Source organism: Chiloscyllium punctatum, chromosome 1 (assembly GCF_047496795.1).
Source record: "Chiloscyllium punctatum isolate Juve2018m chromosome 1, sChiPun1.3, whole genome shotgun sequence".
Lineage (NCBI taxonomy): Eukaryota > Metazoa > Chordata > Chondrichthyes > Orectolobiformes > Hemiscylliidae > Chiloscyllium > Chiloscyllium punctatum.
Genome location: NC_092739.1, coordinates 177384647 through 177406286, shown reverse-complemented (window position 1 = coordinate 177406286; position 21640 = coordinate 177384647). Strand labels below are relative to the sequence as shown.

At 45.6% G+C, this 21640-nt stretch overlaps 1 protein-coding gene across 1 annotated transcript in view; it reads right to left on the bottom strand.

Annotated features, from left to right (window-relative positions):
• LOC140480821 (disintegrin and metalloproteinase domain-containing protein 12-like) overlaps positions 1-21640 on the bottom strand; it is a 228118-nt gene that overhangs the window by 187584 nt on the left and 18894 nt on the right. The window contains exon 2 of the mRNA XM_072576260.1: positions 21450-21559. Coding sequence (XP_072432361.1) covers positions 21450-21559 — 110 coding nt within the window. The remainder of the gene's footprint in view (positions 1-21449; positions 21560-21640) is intronic.

Sequence of the window (21640 nt, the reverse complement as noted above, 5' to 3'; positions counted from 1 at the left end):
GTAACACGGACACAGTGGATTGGTGATTGAGCTGGGTTAATAATGTAACACTGACACAGTGGATTGGTGATTGAGCTGGGTTAATAATGTAACAGTGACACAGTGGATTGGTGATAGAGCTGTGTTAATAATGTAACACGGACACAGTGGATTGGTGAGTGAGCTGTGTTAATAATGTAACACTGACACAGTGGATTGGTGATGGAGCTGTGTTAATAATGTAACACTGACACAGTGGATTGGTGATTGAGCTGTATTAATAATGTAACACTGACACAGTGGATTGGTGATGGAGCTGTGTTAATAATGTAACACTGACACAGTGGATTGGTGATGGAGCTGGGTTAATAATGTAACATTGACACAGTGGATTGGTGATAGAGCTGTGTTAATAATGTAACACTGACACAGTGGATTGGTGATAGAGCTGTGTTAATAATGTAACACTAACACAGTGGATTGGTGATAGAGCTGTGTTAATAATGTAACACTGACACAGTGGATTGGTGATAGAGCTGTATTAATAATATAACACTGACACAGTGGATTGGTGATAGAGCTGGGCTAATAACGTAAAATCGATACAGTGGATTGGTGATGGAGCTGGGTTAGTAACTTAAAACTAACACTGTGGATTTGTGATGGAGCTGTGTTAATAATGTAATACTGAAACATGGACTACTGATAGAGCTGTATTAATACTGTGACACTGACACAGTGGACTGGTGTAGGGCCTGTGTTAATAATGTAACCACTGACACAGTGGATTGGTGATGGAGCTGTGGTAATAACGTAAAATCTAAACCGTGGATTGGTGATGTAGCTGGGTTAATAATGTAACACTGACACAATGAATTAGTGATAGAGCTGTGTCAATATTGTTACACAGACACAGTAAATTGGTGATAGAGGTGTATTAATGATGTAATACTGACACTGTGGATTGGTGATAGAGCTGTGTTAATAAACTAACACAGACAATGTGAATTGGTGATGCAGCTGTGTTAATAATGGAACACTGACACAGTAAATTGGTGATGGAGCTGTATTAATAATGTAACAGTGACACAGTGGATTGGTGATAGAGCTGTGTTAATAATGTAACACGGACACAGTGGATTGGTGAATGAGCTGTGTTAATAATGTAACACTGACACAGTGGATTGGTGATAGCGCTGTGTTAATAATGTAACACGGACACAGTAGATTGGTGATGGAGCTGTGTTAATAATGTAACAGTGACACAGTGGATTGGTAATAGAGCTGTGTTAATAATGTAACACTGACTCAGTGGATTGGTGATAGAGCTGGGTTAATAATGTAACACTGACACAGTGGATTGGTGATGGAGCTGTGTTAATAATGTAACACTGACACAGTGGATTGGTGGGAGAGCTGTGTTAATAATGTTGCACTGACTCTGTGGTCTTGATATAGAGCTGTGTTAATGATGTAACACTGACTCAGTGGATTGGTGATAGAGCTGCATTAATAATATAACACTGACACAGTAGATTGGTGGGAGAGCTGTGGTAATAATGTTGCACTGACACAGTGGATTGGTGATAGAGTTGTGTTAATAATGTAACACTGACACAGTGGTTTGGTGATAGAACTGTGTTAATAATGTAACACTGACACAGTGGATTGGTGATAGAGCTGTGTTAATAATGTGACATTGACACAGTGGTTTGGTGATAGAACTGTGTTAATAATGTAACACTGACACAGTGGATTGGTGATTGAGCTGTGTTAATAATGTAACACTGACACAATGGATTGGTGATAGAGCTGGGTTAATAATGTAACACTGACACAGTGGTTTGGTGATAGAGCTGTGTTAATAATGTAACACTGACACAGTGGATTGGTGATAGAGCTGTGTTAACAATGTGACATTGACACAGTGGTTTGGTGATAGAACTGTGTTAATAATGTAACACTGACACAGTGGATTGGTGATTGAGCTGGGTTAATAATGTAACACTGACACAGTGGTTTGGTGATAGAGTTGTGTTAATAATGTAACACTGACACAGTGGATTGGTGATTGAGCTGGGTTAATAATGTAACACTGTCACAGTGGTTTGGTGATAGAGCTGTGTTAATAATGTGACATTGACACAGTGGTTTGGTGATAGAGCTGTGTTAATAAAGTTACACTGACACAGTGGATTGGTGATAGAACCTAGAACATAGAACAGGACAGCACAGAACAGGCCCTTCAGCCCACGATGTTGTGCCGACCACTGATCCTCATGTATGCACCCTCAAATTTCTGTGACCATATGCATGTCCAGGAGCCTCTTAAATGTCCCCAATGACCCTGCCTCCACAACTGCTGCTGGCAACGCATTCCATGCTCTCACAACTCTATGTAAAGTACCCACCTCTGACATCCCCTCTATACTTTCCTCCAACCAGCTTAAAACTATCACCCCTCGTGTTAGTCATTTCTGCCCTTGGAAATAGTCTCTGGTATCGACTCTATCTATACCTCTCATTACCTTGTATACCTCAATTAGATCCCCTCTCCTCCTCCTTTTCTCCAATGAAAAAATTCCGAGCACAGTCAACCTCTCCTCATAAGATAAGCCCTCCAGTCCAGGCAGCATCCTGGTAAACCTCCTCTGAACCCACTCCAAAGCATCCACATCTTTCTATAATAGGGCGACCAGAACTGGACGCAGTACTCCAAGTGCGGTCTAACCAAAGTTTTATAGAGCTGCAACAAGATCTCACGACTCTTAAACTCAATACCCCTGTTAATGAAAGCCAAAACACCATACGCTTTCTTAACAACCCTGTCCACTTGGGTGGCCATTTTAAGGGATCTACGTACCTGCACACCAAAATCCCTCTGTTCCTTCGCACTGCCAAGAATCCTATCCTTAATCCTGTACTCAGCTTTCAAATTCAACCTTCCAAAATGCATCACCTCGCATTTATCCAGGTTGAACTCCATCTGCCACCTCTCAGCCCATCTCTGCATCCTATCAATGTCCTGCTGCAGCCTACAACAGCCCTCTATACTGTCAATGACACCTCCAACTTTTGTGTCATCTGCAAACTAGTTGACCCATCCTTCAATCCCCTCATCCAAGTCATTAATAAAAATTACAAACAGTAGAGGCCCAAGAACAGAGCCTTGTGGAACACCACTCACCACAGACTTCCAGGCAGAATATTTTATTTCCACTACCACTCGCTGTCTTCTGTTGGCCCGCCAATTCTGTATCCAGACAGCTATTCTCCCCTGTATCGCATTCCTCCTGACCTTTTGAATGAGCCTAGCATGGGGAACCTTATCAAATGCCTTGCTGAAGTCCATATGCATCACATCCACAGCTCGATCCTCATCAACTTTTCCAGTCACATCCTCAAAGAACTCGATAAGGTTTGTGAGGCATGACCTGCCCCTCACAAAGCTGTGTTGACTGCATTTAATCAAGCCATGCTCTTCCAGAGGGTCATAAATCCTATCCCTCAGAATCCTTTCTAACACCTTGCAGACAACAGACGTGAGACTTACTGGTCTGTAATTGCCGGGGATTTCCCTATTTCCTTTCTTGAAGAGAGGAATTACATTTGCCTCTCTCCAGTCCTCAGGTACGACTCCAGTGGAGAGCGAGGATGCAAAGATCTTCGCAAGTGGCGAAGCAATTGCATTTCTCGTTTCCCAAAGCAGCCGAGGACAAATCTGGTCTGGGCCTGGCGACTTGTCAATCTTAATGTTTGACAAAATTTTCAGGACATAAGCTTCCTCAATCTCTATCCATTCCAGCATGCACACCTGCTTTTCATTGGTTTCATTCACTACAAAGTTTGTTTCTTTCATAAAGACAGAAGCAAAAAACTCATTTAGGGCTTCCCCTACCTCCTCGGACTCCACACATAAATTCCCTGATCGGCTCTACTCTTTCTTTAACCATTCTCTTATTCCTCACATAAGTGTAAAATGCCTTTGTGTTCTCCCTCATCCATTCTACCAAGCCTTTCTCGTGCCCCCTCCTGGCTCTCCTCAGACCATTTTTGAGCTCCTTCCTCGTGACAGAGCTGGGTTAATAATGTAACATTGACATAGTGGATCGGTGATGGAGCTGGGTTAATAATGTAACACTGACACAGTGGATTGGTGATAGAGCTGGGTTAATAATGTAACACTGACACAGTGGATTTGTGATGGAGCTGTATAAATAATGTAACACTGACACAGTGGATTGGTGATTGAGTTGTGTTAACAATGTAACACTGACACAGTGGATTGGTGATTGAACTGTGTTAATAATGTAACACTGACACTGTGGATTGGTGATTGAACTGTGTTAATAATGTAACACTGACACAGTGGATTGGTGATAGAGCTGTATTAATAATGTAACACTGACACAGTGGATTGGTGATAGAGCTGTGTTAATAATGTAACACTGACACAGTGGATTGGTGATAGAGCTGGGTTAATAATGTAACACTGACACAGTGGATTGGTGATTGAACTGTGTTAATAATGTAACACTGACACAATGGATTGGTGATGGAGCTGTATAAATAATGTAACACTGACACAGTGGATTGGTGATAGAGCTGTATTAATAATGTAACACTGACACAGTGGATTGGTGATAGAGCTGTATTAATAATGTAACACTGACACAGTGGATTGGTGATAGAGCTGGGTTAATAATGTAACACTGACACAGTGGATTGGTGATTGAACTGTGTTAATAATGTAACACTGACACAATGGATTGGTGATGGAGCTGTATAAATAATGTAACACTGACACAGTGGATTTGTGATGGAGCTGTATAAATAATGTAACACTGTCACAGTGGATTGGTGATAGAGCTGTATTAATAATGTAACACTGACACAGTGGATTGGTGATGACGCTGTGTTTAATAATGTAACACTGACACAGTGGATTGGTGATGGAGCTGTATAAATAATGTAACACTGACACAGTGGATTGGTGATAGAGCTGTATTAATAATGTAACACTGACACAGTGGATTGGTGATTGAGTTGTGTTAATAATGTAACACCGACAGAGTGGATTGGTTATACAGCTGGGTTAATAATGTTTTAATAATGAAACTGCCACATTACTCGCAGAAGTTTAATTCCTTTAAAAGTTACGTGAGTGACTACCTCTGGCCTCAATCTTGAAACACATTTCTACAGAAATAGCAGTGAGTTTGTTTTAACTGCAGATGGAATCATTATTAATGCACCACAGGCAAATTGCATTTGCTTTTGGTGTTTCAAAGACATCTCTGCTGCATTTCATCAGGTTTTCCATGTGGCTGATAGAGTTATTGACTCAGACATTACGTGACTGTCATTCTAGAGTTAATATAGCATCCTGAACATCCACTCAACAATTAATTTGTGGTCCTTTCTCAATACCAGAACATAGAACATACAGTCCAGCAGAGCACAGGCCCTTTGGCCCACCATGTTGTGCCGAGCATTTATCTTAGTCTGAGGTCAACCTAACTACACACCCCATAATTTACTGTCCATGTGCTTGTCCAGCAGTCACTTCAATGTCCCTAATGTCTCTGAATTTACTGCTATGGCTGTCAGCGCATTCCACACACCTACCACTCTCTGTATATAGAACCTACCTCTGACATCTCCCCTAAACCTTCCTCCAATCAGCTTAAAATTATGACCTCTCGTGATAACCATTTCTGCATTGGGAAAAGTCTCTGGCTATCTACTCTATCTGTGCCTCTCATTACCTTGTAAACCTCTATCAAGACACCTCTCTTCCTTCTCTCCAATGTGAAAAGCCCGAACTTAACTCAACCTCTCTTCATAAGCAATGCCCTCCAATCCAGGCAACATCCTGGTAAATGTCCTCCGCACCCTCTCTGAATCATTTACATCCTTCCTATAATGAGGAAACCAGAACTGGATACAATATTCCAAGTGTGGTCTCCCCAGGGTTTTATAGAGCTGTAGCAAAACCTTGCAGCTCCTAAACTCAATCTCCATGTTAATGAAACCAAAGCACCACACACCTTCTGAACAACCCTATCAACTTGGGTGGCAACTTTGAGGGATCGATGTAGGTGAATCCCAAGATCCTGCTGTTCCTCCACACTGCTAAGAATCCTTTAAAGAAGGAGAGGTGTTGCTTGCTGTTCCTCCACACTCTGTGCCTACATTTACTGAGGATGGAGTCAAAGGGTACTTCATCTCAACTGAGAAGGTAGCTGAACTGGTGAAGTGGCCAGAAGAGGTTTAGACCTTAATGATGCAGTGTGTTTTAACATGGGACATGGGTGTTTCTTGCTGTGCACCATTTCGTTGCCCTTAAAAGGGTGGTGGTGAGTTACCTTCCTGAACCACTGCAGTTCACTTGCTGTATACAGACTTTATATTTCCAAGTCAGGATGGTGAGAGGCTTGGAGGATAACATCCAGGATGTGGCTTTCCCAAGTACCTGCTGTCTTTGTCCTGAGGATGGAAGTGGTTGTGGGTTTGGAAGGTGCTGTCTGAGGACCTTTGGTGAATTTCTGCAGTGCATCTTGTAGATAGTACACACTGCTACTATTGAGCGTATGTGGTGGAGGGAGTGGATGCTTATGGATGTGGGGCCAATCAAGTGGGCTGTTTTGTCCTGGATGGTGTCAACCTTCTTGGACTGCATTAATCCAGACAAGTGGGGAGTATTCCATCACATGCCTGACCTCATGTCAATGGTGGATAGACTTTGGGGAGTGTGGAGGTGAGATATTTGCTGTAACAATCCCTGTCTCTGACCTGCTTTTGTTGCTGAAGGGTTTATGTGGTGAATCCAGTAGAGCATTTCATCAATTATAAACCCTGGGATGTTGATAGTGGAGGATACAGTGATGGTATCGCCATTCAATGACAAGAGGCAATGCCTAGATTGTCTCTTATTGATGATGGTTAGGACCTGACATTGCGTGGCAAGAATGTTACTTCCAATTTCTCATCCCAAACCCGGATATTATCCATCCTTTTCGCATTTGAACATAGGCTGCTTCAGGATCTGAGGAGTCGTGAATAGTGCTGAACATTGTGCAATGATTGGTGAACATTCCCACTTCTGACATTATGACAGAGAGAAGGTCATTGATGAAGCAGCTGAAGATGGTTGGGCCTAGAACAGTACCCTGAGGGACTCCTATGATGATGACCTGGAGCTGAGATGACTCTAACAACTGCTAATTTGTCAGAAGAAAGAATCTGCAGATGGTGAAACTGTCTGTTGTCTGAAAGAAGTACTTAACCTTGTACCCCAGTGTTATTCCTGGTGTGAAGACAATAGCCTGCGAATTGACTCAGATTTATTTGGTCAACACAGGAAGCTGTAGGTGACAGCTCACAGGACAGGACCCAACATGTCCTCACTCCCATTTTAGCTGAGGTCAGAATTTAAGCTAGCTTGACCATAATTCCCAGCGTGCTTGATTATAGCTCTTAACTAGTCTCGATGCTGTTTCTGCTGCTAACCACCTGACCACATACAGAGAATCATAGAGATGTACAGCACGGAAACAGATCTTTTGGCACAACTTGTCCATACCGATCAGATATCCTAACCTAATTTAATCCCATTTGCCAGCACTTGGCCTATCTCCTTCTAAACCCTTCCTATTCATTTACCTATCCAGATACCTTTTAAATGTTGCAATTGTACCAGCCCCCACCACTTCCTCTGGCAGCTCATTCCACATATGCATGCTGCATAAAAATGTTGCCCCTTAAGTTTCTTTTATATCGTTTCCCTCTCAACCTAAACCTATGCCCTCTAGTTCTGGACTCCCCCACCCCAGGGAAAAGACTTTGTCTATTTAACCTATCCATGCACCGTCTCATAATTTTGTAAACCTCTATAAGGTCACCCCTCAGCCTCCGACGCTCCAGGGAAAACAGTCCCAGCCTGTTCAGCCTCTCCCTATAGCTCAAATCCTCCAATTCTGACAACATCCTTGTAAACCCTTTCAAATTTCATAACATCTTTCCGATAGGAAGGAGACCAGAATTGCACGCAATATTCCAACAGTGGCCTAACCAATGTCCTGTACAGCCGCAACATCACCTCCCAACTCCTGTACTCAATACTCTGACCAATAAAGGAAAGCTTACCAAACGCCTTCTTCACTATCCTATCTACCTGTGATTCCACTTTCAAGGAGCTATGAACCTGCACTCCAAGGTCTCTTTGTTCAGCAACACTCTCTAGGACCTTACCACTAAGTGTACAAGTCCTGCTCTGATTTACTTTTCCAAAATGCAGCACCTCATATTTATCTGAATTAAACTCCATCTGACACTTCTCTGCCCATTGGCCCATCTGGTCCAGATCCTGTTGTAATCTGAGGTAACCCGCTTCACTGTCCACTACACCTCCAATTTTGGTGTCATCTGCAAACTTACTAACTGTGCATCCAATGTTCATATCCAGATCATTTATATAATTGATGAAAAGTAGTGGACCCAGCACCGATCCTTGTGGCACTCCACTGGTCACAGGCCTCCAGTCTGAAAAACAACCCTCCACCACCACCCTCTATCTTCTACCTTTAAACCAGTTCTGTATCCAAATGGCTAGTTCTCCCTGGATTCCGTGAGATATAACCTTGTTAACCAGACTCCCATGGAGAACTTTGTTGAACGCCTTACTGAAGTCCATATGGATCACATATACCACTCTGCCCTCATCAATCCTCTTCATTACTTCCTCAAAAACCTCAATCAAGTTTGTGAGACATGATTTCCCACACACAAAGCCATGTTGACTATCCCTAATCAGTCCTTGCCTTTCCAAATACATATACATCCTGTCCCTCAGGATTCCCTCCAACAAATTGCCCACCACCAACGTCAGGCTCACCGGTCTATAGTTCCCTGGCTTGTCCTTACCACCCTTCTTAAATAGTGGCACCACGTTTGCCAACCTCCAGTCTTCCAGCACCTCACCTGTCAATGTCAATGATACAAATATCTCAGCAAGAGGCCCAGCAATCACTTCTCTAGCTTCCCACAGAGTTCTAGGGTACACCTGATCAGGGGATTTATCCACTTTTATGCATTTCAAGACATCCAGCACTTCCTCCTCTGTAATATAGACATTTTTCAAGATGTCACCATTTATTTCCCTACAGTCTATATCTTCCATATCATTCTCCACAATAAACATTGATGCAAAATACTCATTTAATATCTCCCCATCTCCTATTTTCTCCCTATTACCCTTTTGTCCTTAATGTATTTATAAAATCCCTTTAGATTCTCCTTAACCCTATCTGCTGAAACTATCTCATGTCTCAGTTTTGCCCTCCTGATTTCCCTCTTCTTGCCTTTATACTTCCCTGGATGTATTCCTGGGAATATCCTGCCTCAGCACAGCTGTAATGCTATCCCTTATCAAAAATGCCACTCCCCCTCCTCTTTTGCCTCCTTTTCTATCCTTCCTGTAGCATTTGTATCCTGGAACATTAAGCTGCCAGTCCTGCCCATCCCTGAGCCATGTTTCTGTAATTGCTATGATATCCCAGTCCCATGTTCCTAACCATGCCGTGAGTTCATCTGCCTTCCCTGTTAGGCCCCTTGCATTGAAATAAATGCAGTTTAATTTATTAGTCCTAGCTTGTCCCTGCCTGCCCTGACTGTTTGACTCACTTCTGTTCTCAGCTGTACCAGTCTCAGATTGATCTCTTTCCTCACTATCTCCCTGGGTCCCACACCCCCCGCATCTTACTAGTTTAAATCCTCCTAAGCAGCTCTAGCAAATCCCCCTGACAGTATATTAGTCTCCTTCCAAGTTAGGTGCAAACCATCCTTATTGTACAGGTCACTTCTACCCCAGAAGAGATTCCAATGATCCAAAAATGTGAATCCTTCTCCCATATACCAACTCCTCAGCCATGCATTCATCTGCTCTATCCTCCTATTCCTGCCCTCACTAGCTCATAGCACCTGGAGTAATCCAGATGTTACTACCCTTGAGGACCTCCTTTTTAAATTCCTGCCTAATTTTCTATATTCTCCCTTCAGAATTTCATCCTTTTCCCTTCCTATGTCATTGGTTCCAATGTGTACCTCTCCCCTTTGAGAACATTCTGCACTCTCTCTGAGACATCCTTGATCCTGGCATCAGGGAGGAACGCACCATTCTGATTTTTCCTGTTGGCTGCAGAAATGTCTGTCTGTGCCTCTGACTAGAAAGCTCCCTGTCACAATCAGCTGCTTGGAACCCAATGTACTTCTCATTGTATTGGAACCAGTCTTGGTTCCAGAAACTTGGCTGTTCGTGCTACATTCCCCTGAGAGTACATCACACCCCTACATTTTCCAAAACAGCATTCTTGTTTGAAGTGGGGATAGCCACAGAAGACTCCTGCAATACCAGCCTCCCTCTCCTACCTTTCTTGGTAGTAACCCATCTACCTGACTGTATCAGCAGCTTTTCTCCCTTCCTATAACTGTCATCCATCACACCCCCTAACTCTTGTAAATTCCTCACTGCATCTAACTGCTCCAACAGATCCATGCAATCTGATAGGATTCGCAACAAAAGACATTTCCTGCAGACATAATCATCAGTTACATGGAAACTCTCCCTAAACCCCAGATCCAAAAGGAAGAGTATATCACTCGACTAAAGGCCATTTTTGCTCCTTCACAATCGACAGATCCAGAAAACAGCACCATCTTTATGCTCTTAAAAAACAGTGCTCCAGACTACCTTAATACTTACAGCAAGGTTACACATGAAAAACTATGCCCTTATCTGTTCCTGTGCTGTGAGCTCTCCCATCCAGGTTCCTACAAGGTCAGCTGTGAATTTTGCTGTTCGTTCATTTTTCCAAGATACACTCTGATGTCCAGAGACATATGAACTCAAACAGCAAAGGCAGTAACTGTGAAGATTCACTGCTGTGTTAGTTAGCAGTGTAGGTTTCTTTCTCTCTCTCCCTCACTGACCATGTGGTCACTGTCTTTAGTCAGTCTTCCTCCTTTTAAAAATGTTGTTGTTATAATTGTGAAGTGCTTCAATGGCACCCCTGTTTATATCAATGGGCCTGAGGTGGAGATGGTCAAGAACATCAAGTTCCAGGGAGTGTCCTGGTTCAGCCACATCATTGTGACAGTCACGAAAGCACAACAATATCTCTACTTCCTCAGGAGGCTAAGGAATTCAGCATGTTCACAATGACCCTAACCAACCTCTACTCAGAGAGTAGTAAGGGCGTGGAATGCACTGCCTACAGGCACTTAAATGGTCATTGGATAAACATGGTCGAGAATGGAATAGTCTAGGATAGATGAGCTTCAGATTGGTTTCACAGGGTGACACAACATCGAGGGCTGAAGGGCTTGTTCCGTGCTGTAACGTTCTATGTTAAATATTAATAAATGCAGCATAGGAAGCACCCTATCTGGATGCATCACTGTGTGATTTGGCAAAGAAGCTACAGAAGGTTGTGAACACAGCCCAGTTCATCACACAAACCAGCCTTCTATCCATTGACTCGATTTATAATTCCCGCTGCCTCATCAAAGCCCCCTCCCACCTCGGTTATACTGCTTTCCGCCCTATTCCATCGGGCAGAAGATATAAAAGTTTGAATATACAAATGAATGCATTATAGAACAGCTTCTTCCCTGGTGTTATCAAACTTTTGAATGGATCACTCAAGTGTTAATTCTGACCTCTCCCCATGCATCGTGTATGTGGCTGTAACACTATGGTACAATCTGCCTGTATAAGCACACAAAGCAACACTTTTCACGATGTCTCAGTTAATGTGACTTTAATAAATCAAACAAACAATCAAATCTACAAGGAAATTGGAGAAACAGGCAATCTGTGAATGGAAGTGCTAGTTTTGACCAAAATACCAAAGGGGAAAGGCGAGAAGCAACAAAATGATTTGAAGAAAGTAAAATGCTTCCATTGCAATAAGACTGAAAGGACCCACACCAGCTGCTTGATGCTGATGTGCCAGACTGTGGTATTCCATTGAAATCAAGCTTCACTTTTTCCAGGGTCATCACAAAAGTTAAGGATTTTGTAAAGAATAAAATGTTTCCTAATATGTGGTGCCACTGTTTAAGAAACGTGGTAAGGACAAGCCAGGGAACTATAGACTGGTGAGCCTGACCTCGGTGGTGGGCAAGTGGTTGGAGGGAACCCTGAGGGACAGGATGTGCATGTATTTGGAAAGGCAAGGACTGATTAGGGATAATCAACATGGCTTTGTGTGTGGGAAATCATGTCTCACAAACTTGATTGAGTTTTTGAAGAAGTAACAAAGAGGATTGATGAGGGCAGAGCAGTAGATGTAATCTATATGGACTTCAGTAAGGTGTTCGACAAACTTCCCCATGAGACACTGATTAGCAAGGTTAGATCTCATGGAATACAGGGAGAACTAGCCATTTGGATACAGAACTGGCTCAAAGGTAGAAGATAGAGGGTGGTGGTGGAGGGTTGTTTTTCAGACTGGAGGCCTGTGACCAGTGGAGTGCCACAAGGATCGGTGCTGGGCCCTCTACTTTTCATCATTTACATAAATGATTTGGATGTGAGCATAAAAGGTACAGTTTGTAAGTTTGCAGATGACATCAAAATTGGAGGTGTAGTGGACAGCGAAGAGGGTTACCTCAGATTACAACAGGATCTTGACCAGATGGTGGATTAGTGGTGCTGGAAGAGCACAGCAGTTCAGGCAGCATCCAACGAGCAGCGAAATCGACATTTCGGTCAAAAGCCCTTCATCAGGAATAAAAGCAGTGAGCCTGAAGCGTGGAGAGATAAGCTAGAGGAGGGTGGGGGTGGGGAGAAAGTAGCATAGAGTACAATGGGTGGGTGGGGGAGGGGATGAAGGTGATAGGTCAGGGAGGGGAGGGTGGAGTGGATAGGTGGAAAAAGAGCTAGGCAGGTCGGACAAGTCCGGACAAGTCAAGGGGACAGTGCTGAACTGGAAGTTTGAAACTAGGATGAGGTGGGGGAAGGGGAAATGAGGAAACTGTTGAAGTCCACATTGATGCCCTGGGGTTGAAGTGTTCCGAGGCGGAAGATGAGGCGTTCTTCCTCCAGGCGTCTGGTGGTGAAGGAGTGGCAGTGAAGGAGGCCCAGGACCTCCATGTCCTCGGCAGAGTGGGAGGGGGAGTTGAAATGTTGGGCCACGGGGCGGTGTGGTTGATTGGTGCGGGTGTCCCGGAGATGTTCCCTAAAGCGCTCTGCTAGGAGGCGCCCAGTCTCCCCAATGTAGAGGAGACCACATCGAGAGCAACGGATACAATAAATGATATTAGTGGATGTGCAGGTGAAACTTTGATGGATGTGGAAGGCTCCTTTAGGGCCTTGGATAGAGGTGAGTGAGGAGGTGTGGGCACAGGTTTTACAGTTCCTGCGGTGGCAGGGGAAAGTGCCAGAATGGGAGGGTGGGTCGTAGGGGGGTGTGGACCTGACCAGGTAGTCAGGGCATCAATGTGGACTTCAACAGCTTCTTCATTTCCCCTTCCCCCACCTCATCCTAGTTTCAAACTTCCAGTTCAGCACTGTCCCCTTGACTTGTCCGGACTTGTCCGACCTGCCTAGCTCCTTTTCCACCTATCCACTCCACCCTCCTCTCCCTGACCTATCACCTTCATCTCCTCCCCCACTCACCCATTGTACTCTATGCTACTCTCTCCCCACCCCCACCCTCCTCTAGCTTATCTCTCCACGCTTCAGGCTCACTGCCTTTATTCCTGATGAAGGGCTTTTGCCCGAAACATCGATTTCGCTGCTCGTAGGATGCTGCCAGATGGGCCAATGGGCTGAGAAGTGGCAGATGGAGTTTAATTTAGATAAATGTGAGGTGCTGCATTTTGGGAAAGCAAATCTTAGCAGGACTTATACACTTAGTGTAACGCCCTAGGGAGTGTTGCTGAACAAAGAGACCTTGGAGTGCAGGTTCATAGCTCCTTGAAAGTAGAGTCGCACATAGGATAGTGCGACAGGATAGTGAAGAAGGCATTTGATATGCTTTCCTTTATCGGTCAGGGTATTGAGTACAGGAGGTAGGAGGTCATATTGCTGCTGTACAGGACATTGGTTAGGCCACTTTTCGACTATTGTATGCAATTCTGGTCTCCTTCCTATTGGAAGGGTGTTGTGAAACCTGAAAGAGTTCAGAAAAGATTTACAAGGATGTTGTCAGGGTTAGAGGATTTGAGCTAAAGGGAGAGGCTGAACAGGCTGGGACTGTGTGCCCTGGAGCGTCGGAGGCTGAGGGGTGACCTTACAGAGGTTTATAAAATCATGAGGGGCATGGATAGGATAAATAGGCAAAGTCTTTTCCCTGGGGTCGGGGAGTCCAGAACTAGAGGGCATAGGTTTAGGGTGAGAGGGGAAAGATATAAAAGAGACCTAAGGGGCAACATTTTCACACAGAGGGTGGTGTGTATGTGCACTGGTAGAGGCTGGTACAATGACAACATTTCAGAGCATTTGGATGGGTATATGAATAGGAAGGGTTTGGAAGGATATGGGCCGGGTGCTGCAGGTGGAATTAGATTGGGTTGGGATGTCTGGTCGGCATGGACAGGTTGGACCGAAGGGTCTGTTTCCGTCCTGTACATTTCTGTGACTCTATGACCTGATAATTGACCTGACATTTAGACCCATGTTGACAAATAGCAAAGATCAGATTTCTGGACTGAATAAGAATTTCTATTGGGCTACAGGTAAACAGGAATAATAGAACAAAAAATATCTGCCATTAACATATGATGACACAAATAAAAACTCTAATCCCGCTTACACTCCCCCTTACACACATGCACACACAAACCAGCAGGGGAAATAAATCTGGTTGAGGAAATAAAGTAGGGTCTTTGTTTCAGATTCTGATGATGAGATGATCTTTCTGACTGCTGCTGGCCAAACATTCCTTCAGTAACTGAAAACAACAAATGCTGGAGATCACAGTGGGTCAGGTCAGGCAGTATCCATGGAGAGACAGCAAGCTAACGTTTGAAGTCTAGATGACTCTTCATCTGAGCTGAGGTTGGTATGAGACACAAGGTGACTGGTTCACTCATAAAAGTCTCTGACCTGTTAAAAAAAATTGTTTTCTTTGGCTTACAGTGAATTTTAACTATAATGAATGGATTACCCACACCTGAGCTGGGGAAGAACTGTCTCTCTGTCTCTTTGTAACTTGTTCCCAGCTCCATGCTGTTTTGTTACCTGAAAACCAATGACATAGCTGTTGGCCAGTCATTGATAACTGCTCACTAATCTATAGACCAATCAATTTCTTGTTGCCATCAAAACCATCTCCACTGTAGCCCCAGTTCCAAACAATTTGAAACACAAATTGTAACTTCTGCTTGTTCAAATAGTTGCATACTCGATGCCTGGCAGGGGTAACAGGTTATTTGTTTTTAAAACATACAGCCACCCTTTCAAACATTGGTTATTTCTGATGTCTGTCTATAGTGTTTCAACACAAAAAGACACAGTCCTTAAAAGCTAAATGGGAAACTGGTCGCCCTAATAGGAATGTCTAACGAATCTTGAAAAAGGGGATGGCAAGGAACTAGGTGTCAAACAGTAACAGTAATATAGACAGAACATGTTTGTTTAGAATGTCATAGAAGGAAATAAAGACTCTGGATCAACATAAAGCTTCTACTTTGAACATTGTCACAGAGAAACATCGGAGCACAGTTGGCTGCTTGAGCCTGCTCGGCCTTTCATTATCATTCCATTAGCCGATCATCTGAATGAATAGCCTGGTGCTGCTTTATCCCAAATCCACATGACCTCTTTCACCCAAGGGCTGCACCAACTCCTTCTTGAAATCAAATGATGATTTGGACTTGATGTTTTGTGTGGGAGTGAATCCCACCGGCTAACCACTCTACGGGTGAATCCCACCGGCTAACCACTCTACGGGTGAATCCCACCGGCTAACCACTCTCTGGGTGAATCCAATCGGCTAACCTCTCTGTGGGTAAATCCCACCGGCTAACCACTCTGTGGGTGAATCCCACCGGCTAACCACTCTCTGGGTGAATCCCACCGGCTAACCACTCTCTGGGTGAATCCCACCGGCTAACCACTCTCTGGGTGAATCCCACTGGCTAACCACTCTCTGGGTGAATCCCATCGGCTAACCACTCTGTGGGTGAATCCAATCGGCTAACCACTCTGTGGGTGAATCCCACTGGCTAACCACTCTCTGGGTGAATCCAATCGGCTAACCACTCTCTGGGTGAATCCAATCGGCTAACCACTCTGTGGGTGAATCCCACACTCATTCCACTCTGTGGGTGAATCCCACACTCATTCCACTCTGAGGGTGAATCCCACCGGCTAACCACTCTCTGGGTGAATCCAATCGGCTAACCACTCTGTGGGTGAATCCCACACTCATTCCACTCTGTGGGTGAATCCCACACTCATTCCACTCTGTGGGTGAATCCCACCGGCTAACCACTCTCTGGGTGAATCCAATCGGCTAGCCACTCTGTGGGTGAATCCCACACTCATTCCACTCTGTGGGTGAATCCCACACTCATTCCACTCTGAGGGTGAATCCCACCGGCTAACCACTCTCTGGGTGAAACCAATCGGCTAACCACTCTCACGGTGAATCCCACCGGCTAACGACTCTGATGGTGAATCCCACCGGCTAACCACTCTCTGTGTGAATCCCACTGGCTAACCACTCTCACGGTGAATCCCACCGGCTAACGACTCTGATGGTGAATCCCACCGGCTAACCACTCTCTGGATGAATCCCATTGGCTAACCATTGTCCGGGTGAATCCCACCGGCTAACCACTCTCACAGTTAATTCCACCGGCTAACCACTCTCCGGGTGAATCCCACCGGCTAACCACTCTCTGTGGGTCAATCCCACCGGCTAACCACCCTCCGGGTGAATCCCACCGGCTAACCACACTGTGAGTGAATTCTGGATTAGTGGTGCTGGAAGAGCACAGCAGTTCAGGCAGCATCCTACGAGCAGCGAAATCGACGTTTCGGGCAAAAGCCCTTCATCAGGAATAAAGGCAGTGAGCCTGAAGCGTGGAGAGATAAGCTAGAGGAGGGTGGGGGTGGGGAGAGAGTAGCATAGAGTACAATGGGTGAGTGGGGGAGGAGATGAAAGTTATAGGTCAGGGAGGAGAAGGTGGAGTGGATAGGTGGAAAAGGAGCTAGGCAGATAGGACAAGTCCGGACAAGTCATGGAGACAGTGCTGAGCTGGAAGTTTGAAACTAGGGTGAGGTGGGGGAAGGGGAAATGAGGAAGCTGTTGAAGTCCACATTGATGCCCTGGGGTTGAAGTGTTCCGAGGCAGAAGATGAGGCGAGGGCAGGTAATAGGCCAGCGCAGGGTGTCCAGGTGGATGCAGTATGTTGGAGGTGGGCGAAGGGGTCCTCGGAAGGTGGGTGGGAGTCCTGATTGTGAAAGTAAGCTCGGAGGCGGAGGCGACGGAAGAATTGTTCGATGTCACGGCGCGTATTAAATTCATTGATGCGTGGACGGAGGGGGATGAAGGTGAGTCCTTTGCTGAGGACTGATCGTTCGTCTGTGAGTGAATCCCACCGGCTAACCACTCTCTGGGTGAATCCCACAGGGCTAACCACTCTCTGAGTGAATCCCACCGGCTAACTGCTCTCTGGGTGAATCCTACAGGGCTAACCACTCTGAGGGTAAATCCCACCGGCTAACCACTCTGTGGGTGAATCCCACCGGCTAACCACTCTCTGGGTGAATCCCACCGGCTAACCACTCTCTGGGTGAATCCCACCGGCTAACCACTCTCTGGGTGAATCCCATCGGCTAACCACTCTGTGGGTGAATCCAATCGGCTAACCACTCTGTGGGTGAATCCCACAGGCTAACCACTCTCTGGGTGAATCCCATCGGCTAACCACTCTGTGGGTGAATCCAATCGGCTAGCCACTCTGTGGGTGAATCCCACACTCATTCCACTCTGTGGGTGAATCCCACACTCATTCCACTCTGAGGGTGAATCCCACCGGCTAACCACTCTCTGTGTGAATCCCACCGGCTAACCACTCTCACGGTGAATCCCACCGGCTAACGACTCTGATGGTGAATCCCACCGGCTAACCACTCTCTGGATGAATCCCATTGGCTAACCATTGTCCGGGTGAATCCCACCGGCTAACCACTCTCACGGTTAATTCCACCGGCTAACCACTCTCCGGGTGAATTCCACCGGCTAACCACTCTCTGTGGGTCAATCCCACCGGCTAACCACTCTCCGGGTGAATCCCACCGGCTAACCACTCTCTGTGGGTCAATCCCACCGGCTAACCACCCTCCGGGTGAATCCCACCGGCTAACCACACTGTGAGTGAATTCTGGATTAGTGGTGCTGGAAGAGCACAGCAGTTCAGGCAGCATCCTACGAGCAGCGAAATCGACGTTTCGGGCAAAAGCCCTTCATCAGGAATAAAGGCAGTGAGCCTGAAGCGTGGAGAGATAAGCTAGAGGAGGGTGGGGGTGGGGAGAGAGTAGCATAGAGTACAATGGGTGAGTGGGGGAGGAGATGAAAGTTATAGGTCAGGGAGGAGAAGGTGGAGTGGATAGGTGGGAAAGGAGCTAGGCAGATAGGACAAGTCCGGACAAGTCATGGAGACAGTGCTGAGCTGGAAGTTTGAAACTAGGGTGAGGTGGGGGAAGGGGAAATGAGGAAGCTGTTGAAGTCCACATTGATGCCCTGGGGTTGAAGTGTTCCGAGGCAGAAGATGAGGCGAGGGCAGGTAATAGGCCAGCGCAGGGTGTCCAGGTGGATGCAGTATGTTGGAGGTGGGCGAAGGGGTCCTCGGAAGGTGGGTGGGAGTCCTGATTGTGAAAGTAAGCTCGGAGGCGACGGAAGAATTGTTCGATGTCACGGCGCGTATTAAATTCATTGATGCGTGGACGGAGGGGATGAAGGTGAGTCCTTTGCTGAGGACTGATCGTTCGTCTGTGAGTGAATCCCACCGGCTAACCACTCTCTGGGTGAATCCCACAGGGCTAACCACTCTCTGAGTGAATCCCACCGGCTAACTGCTCTCTGGGTGAATCCCACAGGGCTAACCACTCTGAGGGTAAATCCCACCGGTTAACCACTCTGTGGGTGAATCCCACCGGCTAACCACTCTGTGGGTGAATCCCACCGGCTAACCACTCTGTGGGTGAATCCCACCGGCTAATCACTCTCTGGGTAAATCCCATCGGTAAACCACTCTCTGAGTGAATCCCACCGGCTAACCGCTCTCTGGGTGAATCCCACAGGGCTAACCAGTCTCTGGGTGTATCCCACCGGCTAACAACTCTGTGGGTGAATCCCACCGGCTAACCACTCTCCGCAAACAGGCCCCGTCAGCCCAACAAGTCCACACCGAGCATTCGAACAGTGACCCACACAGGCCCATTCCTCTCCATTTCTCCCTGACTAATGCACTAACACTACAGACAATTTAGCACAGCCAATATACCTGTCCTGCACATCTTTGGACTGTGGGAGGAAACCGGAGCACCCGGAGGAAACCCAGGCAGACGGGGGAGAATGTGCAAACTCCACACAGGCAGATACCTGAGGGAGGAATCAAACCTGGGTCCGTGGCGCTGTGAGGCAGCAGTATTAAGCACTGAGCCACCACGCCAACCAATAGTTTTCAAGGGAAGGGGAAGTTTCAGGGAGGTAAAAGAAAAATGTGTCAAATGAGAATCTGCTTGTACCAGGGCGAAGTGCATTGGAGACAGCCCTAGTGGACTGTTTTCAGCAGTCTGAAATAACTTGGATGAGGAGATTGAGGGGTGGGTTAGTAAATTTGCAGCTGACATGAAGGTTGAAGGTGTCGTCGATAGTACAGAGGGCTACTGCAGGCTGCAGCGCAACATAGACAGGATGCAGAGCTGGGCTGAGAAATGGCAGATGGAGTTCAGCCTGGATAAATGCGAAGTGATGCATTTTGGAACGTCGAACTTGAATGCTGAATATAGGATTAAAGACAGGATTCTTGGCAGTGTGGAGGAACATAGGGATCTGGGTGTGCAGGTACATAGATCCCTCAAAGTTGTCATCCAAGTGGATAGGGTTGTTAAGAAAGCATACGGTGTTTTGACTTTCATTAACAGGGGTATTGAGTTTAAGTGCTGCGAGGTTTTGCTGCAGCTCTACAAGTCCCTGGTAAGACCACACTTGGAATATTATGTCCAGTTCTGGTCACCCTACTATAGGAAAGATACAGAGGCTTTGGAGAGGGAGCAAAGAAGGTTTACCAGGATGCTGCCTGGAGTGCAGGACTTGTCTTCTGAAGAAAGGTTGAATAAGCTCGGACTTTTCTCTCTGGAGAGAAGGAAGAAGAGAGGACACCTGATCGAGGTGTACAAAATAATGAGAGGAATAGACAGAGTCAATAGCTAGAGACATTTCCCCAGGGCAGGATTGACTGGTACGAGGAGTCATAGTTTGAAGATATTAGGAGGAAGGTATAAAGGAGATATCAGAGGTAGGTTCTTTACACAGAGAGTTGTGAATGAATGGAATGCGTTGCCAGCTATGGTGGTGGAAGTGAAGTCATTGGGAACATTTAAGCGACTGCTGGACATGCACATGGAGAGCAGTGAGTTGAGGGGGACGTAGGTTAAATTACTCTATTTTACACTAGGATTAAACCTCGGCACAACATCGTGGGCCAAAGGGCCTGTTCTGTGTTGTGTGTTTCTATGTTCTATGTTCTACTATGTTCTATCTCTCCCTGCTTTATATATGCCTGAACTCTGCTGCTTCCTGAAACTTATTCCCGGTCAGGTGGCTCCTACAGATTAACTGATCACTCTGGATTAACTTTGAAATCAGATAATTTCATGTGAATGAGAACAACAATGATACCAATATGGAGCCCTGGGTCCAACACAGGACCACATCACACTGACACCTTGCAAAGCACTCCTCGAAGGAAGGAAAGCAGTGAGTAAAAGTTGAAGACAGTTGAAGCAATGCCAAGGATCAGCAGGGATCAGAATGGAGAATAACGCATTCATGTAAAAAAAAACAGCTGAATTAAAGTCTGGGTGCAAATTGCGTTTATAAAACAAAATTGATTATTTGACCACTCTGAGTGGACTTAATGGGTATGATGAATTGCCATTATAGAGACTTGGTTACAGGATCCTAAACTTGGAATTCCATCCCTGAACCTCCCAATGTCTTTTTATCTCACTTTCCTTTGGGAAAAGCTCCTTAAAACTGCCCAAGGGACTTTAACATCTGTTCAAGTATTGCCTTATGGAGCTTGTTAACACACATTTGCTCTTCCTGTAATCACTGGGATATCTTATGATGCTAAAGAAGTTATGTAAGTACAAGTTATTGTTCAATGGATTGAAAGATTTGGGTCATTGTGGTAGAGATGCTGGAGACCTGGCTCACAGTCATTACCTGAGGCAGTATGGGTATATTCCGCTTCCCTCTTCCTGATAGCAGCTTGGGGAATACAAACTTATAATCCTTCAGTTCTTCAAGTAACTTTTGCTGGTGAAATCGAAAACCTGTTTGAAACACAGTGGGGGGAGAATGAATGTTCAGTGCACAGATTTTGTATTATTTACCACAACATTATTCATCTGCAG